This window comes from Brassica oleracea, chromosome C2, assembly GCF_000695525.1.
Source record: "Brassica oleracea var. oleracea cultivar TO1000 chromosome C2, BOL, whole genome shotgun sequence".
Classification (NCBI taxonomy): domain Eukaryota; kingdom Viridiplantae; phylum Streptophyta; class Magnoliopsida; order Brassicales; family Brassicaceae; genus Brassica; species Brassica oleracea.
This window is the reverse complement of record NC_027749.1, coordinates 27,895,674-27,905,721: the sequence shown is the minus strand read 5'-3', so window position 1 is coordinate 27,905,721 and position 10,048 is coordinate 27,895,674. Positions and strand designations below refer to the sequence as shown.

The following is a 10,048-nucleotide window of genomic DNA, read 5'->3' as shown; positions in this document are numbered from 1 at the left end:
GGAGCTAGCTACTACAAAGGTCTAAACATTTATCTCTATAGCTTTCTGATCACTGATCAGGTGCAGGCGCCGTCCAGTACTCCTTGACAAGAAACAAAATCTTCTCCCTTTCAAGCGGTCCCTTCTCATGATCTCCTATTCTCCCTTCCCATTGCATCCCATCTGTTACCTTCTTCACTTTTGTTAACACATCTATGTCGTCTCTTATGATCACGCTTCCCTTTGGTCTTAGTATCCTGTCCATTTCTAACAAGATGTCTTCCATGTCACATCTGTGTTTGTACAGACTAAACACCGAGTCGGCATGTATGAAATCGTATGTCCTTGGGTAAGTTGACATCGCTTCACACCTGTTTTTAATAGAGTTCATAAGAATCAATCAAAGCTTCCCCAGAATAAAAGAATAAGCTAAAGAATCGGTTATTATGAACTCTTTACCAGTTTTGATACGTTCCGATCAACCCTCGCTCATAGATAACTCCAAGGGTGTTGACACTGGCCTCCACGGGGACAACGTTCATGACCCAGACAGGATCATCGACCAAGGCTGAAGCGAAACCCCCAAGGTAAGCGTTCATGTCAAGTAAGTTTCTATATCTCCCTGTCTCCGCTAGCTGCTGGTCGAAGATCTTGTAGTAAGACACTCTTGTCTGCCATGTCTCTGTGTTGCTGACAAAGTCATCCACAGTGATCCCTTGCAAGCTCCCACTCTTGATCCTCGGAGGAACTGCATTCAATCTCTCAGGCCATCTCGCCAACTTCCCACCCGCTACTTCTTTGATCTCAGTTCCTGTTACTTCCGGCAAAGGCGTCAAACACTGCTCCAGCTTAGTGTACCTAAAAGTCCAGAACAGAGCAAAACCATGGTCTAGTGAAATACAAATTTTCATTTCATGTAGGCATCTCTTGTCTACAGATAATTACCAGGCATGATCGGGTTGTGTCCGGTGGCAGAAGGGAGGGCGTCTTAGAGCAATACGATTCCGCTTACAGTGAATATGATTGGTGGGTTTCTGCCATACCGCAAGATCTTCTCTCTGCGCCAGTTTCTTCCAACACAAGCTTCTAGCGACCCTCTCGATCTGAGACTGCTCCGAGTTGAGATCGTCTTTTGTTCTCTCCCAACCCCTCCATTGTCTCTGCCAGTTGATCGGCGGTCCGGAGAGAATCCAGTACCCTCCCGGTCTCAGTACCCTATCCACCTCTATCAGATACGTCCCATCTGCTCATCCACAAACAGTTCAGCACACGTAAGCGACTACAAAAAAAGAGAGAATGTGGCCAATAGGGTGAGTATATAATTACTGTATTGGCCCCAGGGGATAAGACATCGAGAGCAATGAGCTATGTCGAAAGCTCTGGCTGGAAATGGGAGTCTAATGGAAGCTAAGACTCCGAGGATAGCAGGGACTCCTCTCTCAAGTGCGAATTGAACCTGAGCTTCGTGTGTGTCTCTTGGCGCAAACGACATGGTTACTATGTTCCTCGACATTAGAAACGCACCAAAGCTCGCTACCTATCATCATCATCATCAGTTTATATTCGAGCCGTATGAAGGGAAACTCTCACGTACAGTTTGTTTTTTTTGGTATGCACATCTATTAGACAAAGCATTTTTAAAAGTGAAGCAATCAATGACAAGAAAATCACATTAACTATCTATGTTAATGTTGACAGCATTTAACTAGCTGTGCTGCACTTTATTTGGGATTAAAACGTAATCAAGTATTAATAAAATCATATATTCTGAAATGGAATGTAGAAATATTGTTCATATCCATTGCCATTTAAGGAGAATAAAATTAGTGAAAGTTGGCAAATATTTTTATCTAATTTTGACGGCAATGTTATTAATTCCAAATCAAGAGAGTCCTATCCATCCTTCTCACTCTGCTGTTGCCAGAATATTTTTACTATCATAAATGATATCTCATCCTATGACCAAAATTCTGATTTTTTTAATTTTTAAGACTAATAACTTCAAATGGAATTTGCACAATCATCAATTAGTTTGACAAAAGCTTCTCTGAATTCACCTAAACCAACTAACTAGTGCGCATATATGTATAGTACATGCAATACATCTTGAACCAAGGGAACATCAATATATAGAATTTCAATGTAATTTGCACAATCATCGATCAATTTGACACTGCATCTACACGTTACACATAACTTTATTATGTAAAATCTCAAACTAAAGAGCATTAACATCGATGATAACTTTATGTGCATATTTTACTAATATAATAATAATATATTTAGTACAGTTTAATTATATAGTTAAATTTTAAATTATAAACATATGAACTATTGATACAAACTAAAATATTCCGAAAATCTTTTAGGAGGATGTATTCAACTGAGAGTTTCAGGTGATTTGTATTAAAATGACAAATCCACTGTTATTGAAACATGAATTTTAAAAACTCATTTAAAATCCACTGTTATTGAATTTGACATTTCTTAAAGTACTCTGAAATCCACTGTTATTGAAAATATTTTAAACCGTGGAGTTTTAAAGTTTTCAGGTGATTTTAGGGTGTTTGGATATGATTTCTTAGTTAAAAAAATTAAAACTCAAAGCCCATAGTTTTAGGTGATATTCTAGAGTAGTTTAACAAAAATCACTTAAATCTCTGCAACTTATTGAAATCATCTAAAACCCCATTAAAAATCAAATCACATCAAATGTTAAATTGAATACGTCCCCTTAATTGTTTTTAGAGTTTTTGGAAACAAATCATCTCATTCTCTTTTATTCATCTTTTACTTTTTTTTAAATGGGTTTTCATCTCTTTATTCATCTTTTATTTTTATGTTTTGGTAAAGAAAAAAAACTTATTGAGATATTCTGAAGATGTTCTAAACATAAAGCATACGATTTTTTTTTTTTTGCAATAACGTGAAATATACGATTGCTGATGGAAAACAAAAAAAATAATAACAATTTATGACCATCACAGATTCACAGGGATGGGATGAACATGTAAACATGGACAAGAGTCAAAAGAACAGAGACGTCACAAGAATAGTACAAAACGAATGAAATTAAGAACAAAAAAACAGAGAGATATTTCAACTTACCCCACATCCCGTATCAATGGCTGTCCGAACCGATCCATCCTTGAGATTTATCAACCGTCCGATCTCGCCGATGTAAGCATCAGCTCCACGTGGAAACATCGTACCTCCACCAGGGAACAAGAACCTATCCTTCTCGTACCTCACCCAGTTTTGATTCTTCTTCTCCACCGTTAGCTCCGTGTGCGGCACGTTAGCGAACCACGCGACGTCACGGCTCTCCGGCCATCGGAATGGTACCGAGTAACCGTACGGCGCTGGAATCCGGCACCGGAGAATCTCGTCTTTTGAAGGACAGTGTCTCTCTCTGTAAATCAACCTATCTCTTGGGAAACTTAAAGATCGGCTCACTGACTCGCACGGCGTATACTCAGAGAACTCGACGCCGCAAGACGGGATTTGAACCACACGCGCCGCTGTTGTCTCCGATGGGGATGTGTGACGGGGAGTGAAGGGGAGGATCGGTGAGGTTATGTTAGGAAACGTGCATGGCAATGAAGTGAGGGAAGCACGTGAGATTCCTCCGCGAGAGTTCTTCCATATCCCGACGGAGTAAGAGGCTGCACAGAGAATCGTGACGATGATCACACCGTAGAGGTTTGTTTGTTTTGCTTGGGGTGATAACTTCGATAGCTTCGACGGCCACCGATAGTTCGCCATGACTGGCCGGAGAAATAGATTTAAAAGAAAATGTTGTAATTGTAGGAAAAGTGTAAAAATCTTAGATGAATGGTGTATTGTTTCTGTAGTGGGAATAATATATACGAGGCGACGATACGGGTGAGCATTCCCATACATCTGTTCAATTAATTGGATTTTTTGTAATAAAAATCAAAATAATTAAATCAATTTACTTACATTTTTAAGGTTACTGATTAGTTTGGTGGTCAAGATTTGAAATTTAACCTTTTGTTAAGAAATACAAGAAGTAGGCTTTGGAATTCAATCTGTATACAGTATACTATTTATAAATTTATATTCAAATAAAAATATAGGTAATTTAAAAATATAAATTTCATATATCATTTATGTTTTGATATTTCCCCTATGGTTTACACTATCAAGGTTATATCAGTATCTTGTGAAAAAAAAGGGTTATATCAGTATCATAGGATTAAATAAATCCTTGGACAACGGTTTTCGTTTTTTTTTCTAATTGCTACCGGTTTTAAAGTTAAATCATGAATACTTTGGGGTAAATGACAATTAGGCAACTGAAGAAAAAGATAGTCTCAACTATTTAATTTCTTGTGTTCAATATCAATGTATGGGATTAAGTTACAAATATATATATATAAATAAATGTATAGGACAGGTTTAAATTTAATGACTTAGATGCATAGATATACAGCTAACACAGCGCTTAATCACGCGTTTGGCTACTAATGGATTATTATTCTTCTTACCATTTAAAGAAATACGCATTTAAAACTGAAATCTACACAATTTTATTCAGTTGAATTCTACTATTTTGTAGATTCAGCCATATCGCCTAACACGTGAATGCTTTCGATGGAATTTATTAGGTGTGAACACAGAGCAAATAATACTATAATTTTTAGTATGCGTGATTTACTTTGTATTTTTAAAATTCTGATGTTTTTATTTATTTTGTTTCAAAAAAATACGAATACCAATTTTTCATATATTCAAAATTTATGGATATTTTGAATAACTATACAAGTTTGTTTTCATAAAAACATTTTAAATTTATGGATATTTATAGATATCTTATATATCAATTTTATTCAATACAAGTAAATCTTAAAATAACTATACAAGTTTGTTTTCATAAAAACATTTTAAATAACACAAATAAAAATAAAAATTAGTGAAACAATAGGTTTACTTTTAAAATTAATTACTTTTTATAAAACACAAAATTTAAGAAAATTTAGTTTTTTATAAATATTTTATATTCCTTTCTTAGTTTAAATATTTTATAAATAATTTTGTAAATAAAATTATATGTTAAAATAATAATCCTACCAAATTATATAATTAAAAATTTATAGTTAATTGTAGATATACATTTATCTGTATTAAAGCCAAAGCAGATTGGATATCAACCTCTGAAAATTTTAATATTTATGATTTGATCCAATTTTAATATTTGTTTTGTTTAATAATTACATTAATTCGAATTTTTCCAGATTAAATCGAAATAAATAACATATCAAATTTAATGGATAAAATGTCAAGCGTAAAACAACAGAGGAATTCAAACTTCTAAAACAAAAAAAAAATTAAGAAACAAAAAATTAACGCTTCTCCTAATATATATATATATTTGACTAGTTATCTTCTATGCAGAGAACCTCTTTTTACGAACCAGAGGCGGAGCTCCGCGCAAGCGCGGAGTTGTTGACAATTAGATAGGGTTTAATACTTAAATAAAATTTAAATGAAGCTTTGTGTTATATTCCGCATTTTGTATTCTAAGAGCATGATTAATGAGAGGTTTTTAGGGTGAGATTCTTAGCGGAATATAAGAAACAGTTTCTTAACTTTAAATTAAAAAAAAACTAAGAATCGATTCTTAAATATCTTATTTAAGAGCATGTTCTTAGTTTTTTTAGTTAAAAGTTAAGAGACGGCTTCTTATATTCCGCTAAAAACTCCACCCTAAGCACCTCCTATTAACTATGCTTAGAGCATGATTAACCCCGGGTTCTTAGGATGAGATTCTTAGCGGAAGTTAAGAAACACCCACCCTAAGAACCTCCTATTAACTATGCTCTAAGAGCATGATTAACCCCGAGTTCTTAGGATGGGGTTCTTAGCGGAAGTTAAGAAACAGTTTCTTAACTTTCGCTAAGAACCCCACTGTAAGAACCCCGGGTTAATCATGGTCTAAGAGCATGATTATCGCTTGATACCCGATATGGGGTCCTTAATTTTTTTTTTTTTTTTTGATTTTTTTTTGTCCTTAAAAAAAAAAATTGAACCAATCGCGGGCCGCCACGTGTCGGTGGGGTCCACAAACAGTAAAAAACCCAGCCCAAGACCGATCCTTCACTCGCGACTTTCGTGACCGTTTTTTAAAAAATACGTGGAGTCCACACATTAAAATCACACATAATCGGATTTTAGAAACCGCGATAATTATGGTCTAAGGTTTTTCTTAGTGAATACATGAAGCGTGTTTTTTTTTTAGGTAAAAACATGAAGCGTGTTCTCTTTGTGGAAGGTTTGAGTTATGACTAGAGCAAGCATTAGTACCTCTTCATCTTTGTAGCTTTAGCACAAATGCTTTTATGTTAACGATATTCTGTAACACCAATTCTCATCACATAGTTCGTAATCATAGATATAGGACCATTATTATCCATTGACATACATTAGCGCACATCAAGTTCCACACACACTAAAGCTCTAGTATAAACAGATAATTTTTGAGCTTTCTGTTTGGCTCAAAAGAAAGACTATAACAGAGAACGAAAGACAAACAGTGTACTAAGTTTTATGGATCTGTTAAATTGTTATATATAAAACATCATCTCTCTATATACAGTTCCCTTTTGACAGTCTTGTGAGATTCTCTACATCATTAAAAAGTATAAAGAGTCACAATGGGATTAAGGCAAATAAAAAAATCCACATGCATCCACTGCATCCCATTGTCTCAGTTTTGCAGATCCAAGAAACTCAGATCGAAGAACTCATTATCATCCTGCGTCTCTATCTGAACCGGAGGCAATCCATAACTAAAGTCAAGGCCTTGAATTTGCTGCTTCTCGGTTCAGACAACCCACCTGCGACATTGCCCAACGGGTATGAGACCTGATTCAAAGCATTGTATGAGGTATGAAGATAGAGTTTTCATATGATAGAGCTATACTGACCTGGTCGTTGGAGTTGGACATGTAGGTATGAAGATCATCAGAATGAAAAAGAATATGGCCAAAAGCAACGTTAAAAGCAGAAATATTTATTGTCTATGTAATCTACCACACAAATAAGAAATACTTTAGTTATCATCTCAAGCATTTTAAAACATAATCATGGTTTAACCTTTCAGAAGTCCAGCACTTCTCTCTGTTCCACTAATCATGGATGAAAACAAAAGCCTCTGATTACTTTTCAGATTCAAATAACCATGACTTGTGGCCTCATGGTGATTAATTTGAGGGCAAAAGCCCAGTACGGTGAAGTCACCAGAGTTCGAGTCCCGGCCACTGGGGAATAAACATTTTAGCATCGCCAGAGATAGGGGACCGACACGTGATAACATGTGACTAGTCTGGATCACTTTTGTGGGGTCAGGATACCCCTGTATAATTCAAAAAAAAAAGTTCAACATGTCATCAAAAGAGACCACTAATGAAACAATCTGCTAGTTTCTGCGTACAGATGAAAGAATTAAAAAAAAAAAAAAAACTTTTTCTGCCTCTAAAGCAGCAGAGAGTAATCAAGGAGTACTAGGCGCATGACAGATGTACATCAGCCTTGAGTTTAGAGGATTAGCAAACCAAGTTTTCTCTCTTAGCTACATCAAGAAACCAAAATCTCCACAGTGAGGAAAACAATAAAAGTCTTTCTTTCTTCTCTGAGTTGTTAAACTAAGTTATTTATCTCCGACCTGAAGCTTGGTCTGGTCAGAATTCGAGGCATCAATGACCATTGATCCGAAACTGCTCCCGAGTATCCGAGAAATACCATCACATCTTTAAAAAAAAAACAACCACCTGCGTCAAATAAAAGTGTGATATGTAATGTAATCCAAACCATTGCTCACCTAGGAGAATGGACACTTCTTAAGATCTTGAATCTGCAACGAAATGCAGAAAATTACAACACGAAACAGAGCCAAACTAAACTAAAACAAATACCAACACAATCTGAAAATATCTAACACCTTACGACTATGAAAGAACGGTGTTGATTTGAATCCCATCACTGTTCTCTTCAAATCCCCTACACCAAACAACACACCACTCCCAAAAAAAAATCACTACACAACCGATCAAAATGCGGAAACAGAGCTGAAAATAACACAATCGTATCACCGACGGTGCGTTCGAAGGGCGTCCATTAACACCAATCTTCGCCTACACAAATCATGATGGAACATCGATCCTACTCTCATCCCTCTCCTATTTATAGATTTGACAAGAAGGAAACAGAGAGGTCGACATCCTTACTTGATTTAATGTGAATAACAATTATTGCTGAATTAAAAGAAATACACTAAACGAAAGGGGAGGCAAAGAGATGAGATGAGAAATCATTAGGTTTGCAGATGAAGATAAGCGGAGACGTCAACGTTGAATGTGAAAAAAACGATAACATGAAGCCTAATTTTCTGAAGAAAAAAACACATAATTTTATTTAATTATCAAACAAAACGCTGAGAACCCAAATCAGACCGAACCCCAAACTTATTCAAACAAACTAACCCGGACAGTAAGTGGACCCCACAATCATTAAAAACGCATACGCGTATGCTCTTAGAAGAGAAAAAAGGTCTCATTATATATATGATTAAGAAACGAAATCCATTGTATTTTACTATGTATTGGAATTCGAGATATTTTTTCCTTTATGTAAACAATGAAATTTATACCAAAAATAAATAAAACGATCATGAACGGGTCTAGCCTGTTGCAAATAGAGTGTGAAACTTAATTGAGAATAAATATGCATTGAATGGAGATAGAGAGTAGTCTTATCTTATGACTCTCCCACTATCAGATTCGTCTTACCTATGTGGTTTCATCAACTTGAAACAGTAGAGAGTGAAAGAGTTAGAGAGAATGACTATGATGACTATCAAAATAGTCAATAAAACTTACTCTATGTTCCTGAAAAAAAAATATTATAGAGTGTTCACGCATATTAAAAATATAATAAATATTTACAAGTAAATTTATTGTTTATTTTACTATACATTTTCCAATAACCATCAGTCAATAGTATTTGATCAATTCAAATATTTTCAATTAGTTTTTCTTAAAAACATATAATTTATCAATATTAACTACTAAAAGTACTTTAAAATTTTAAAAAGTCTATTATTTTGGAACAAAAAATAACTCAAGAAAATCTTCTTTTTATGAATAGAGGGAGTAATAAATATGCATTGAATGGAAAATAAAGAGTGAAAGTTAGAAAGAATGATTAAGTGTATGAATGTGAAGCAGCCAAGCAGAATAAATAATGATGCTGAAAAGACTGCATTTACTACTCATTCATCAATTAAAGGCATAACTAAAAATCTATTACAATAAAGTTGGCTTCTATCACTTCTCAGCACGCCAGCAAAGGGGCTTCAAAACGTGACACCTGTCACCATCCCAAAGTGAGTTAAGTTTTGATCGGATTCTGAAAATTTATTTCTCTACGTTTTTCACTAATGCTTTATTAAAACTCTGTATTCAAACTTTTTTCTGGGCTTTTATGTTTTGTGGTGAAATAAGACCCACCAAGTGATGTATTTCTTTCTCCATGGATCTTTTCTGAACCTAACGATTCTTTTTCGACCTCCCGTCGACGTAACGCTCCGCCGTTGGATTAGTGGGTTGTGTTGGCATATAATCAACACAACCCACTAATCCCATTTTCACCTCTTCATTGTATGTTTCATTCCTCGATCCTGAGCTTTTTCCAGAGTATAAATATATATTCTCATTGGCTTTCAAATGCCTCTAAACTTCCTTTAGATTCGTTTTAATTTGAAAGCTTAGACATGCCGGTGTAGGTAAAGTTCAGAAGAGACTCAGAGGAGGGGGTTCGAAAATTTTGTCTCAAGGAGGAAAAGAGATTATTCTAAAATCTGTGGGGATGGCTCTGCCAGTCTTTGCAATGAGCTGTTTCCGGTTACCTAAAGATCTCTGCGCTAAACTAACGAGCATTATGACTGAATTTTGGTGGGGAGGTGATGCAGAGAAAAAGAAAATTGCATGGGTAGCTTGGAAGAAGCTATGCAAACCTAAGGAACTCGGTGGCATGGGTTTTAAGGATA

The 10,048-nt window shown here is 35.3% G+C and overlaps 2 protein-coding genes across 8 annotated transcripts; both read right to left on the bottom strand.

Annotated features, from left to right (window-relative positions):
• LOC106327753 (probable methyltransferase PMT15) lies at positions 1 to 3,780 on the bottom strand. The gene is made up of 5 exons (XM_013765997.1): positions 3,088 to 3,780; positions 1,306 to 1,516; positions 925 to 1,222; positions 439 to 837; positions 1 to 350 (listed from the first exon to the last, which is right to left on the bottom strand). The coding sequence occupies exons 1-5, from the start codon at positions 3,742 to 3,744 to the stop codon at positions 50 to 52; spliced, it is 1,866 nt and encodes a 621-aa protein (XP_013621451.1). The 5' UTR covers positions 3,745 to 3,780; the 3' UTR covers positions 1 to 49.
• A 2,743-nt stretch (positions 3,781 to 6,523) lies between these two features.
• Positions 6,524 to 8,415, bottom strand: LOC106322533. Of its 7 annotated transcripts, none has more exons than XR_001266443.1 (5): positions 7,943 to 8,415; positions 7,823 to 7,855; positions 7,099 to 7,751; positions 6,930 to 7,031; positions 6,524 to 6,839 (listed from the first exon to the last, which is right to left on the bottom strand). XR_001266443.1 is itself a non-coding variant. In XM_013760590.1 (4 exons), exons 2-4 carry the CDS (start codon positions 7,706 to 7,708, stop codon positions 6,766 to 6,768), a joined length of 375 nt encoding a protein of 124 aa, XP_013616044.1. In that variant the 5' UTR covers positions 7,709 to 7,855; positions 7,943 to 8,415; the 3' UTR covers positions 6,524 to 6,765. The 7 variants fall into 7 exon arrangements, 1 of the variants encoding a protein (XP_013616044.1); XR_001266444.1 differs by having other exon boundaries at positions 6,930 to 7,573; positions 7,667 to 7,751; XR_001266446.1 differs by having other exon boundaries at positions 6,930 to 7,568; positions 7,667 to 7,751.
• Positions 8,416 to 10,048: the final 1,633 nt, after the last annotated feature.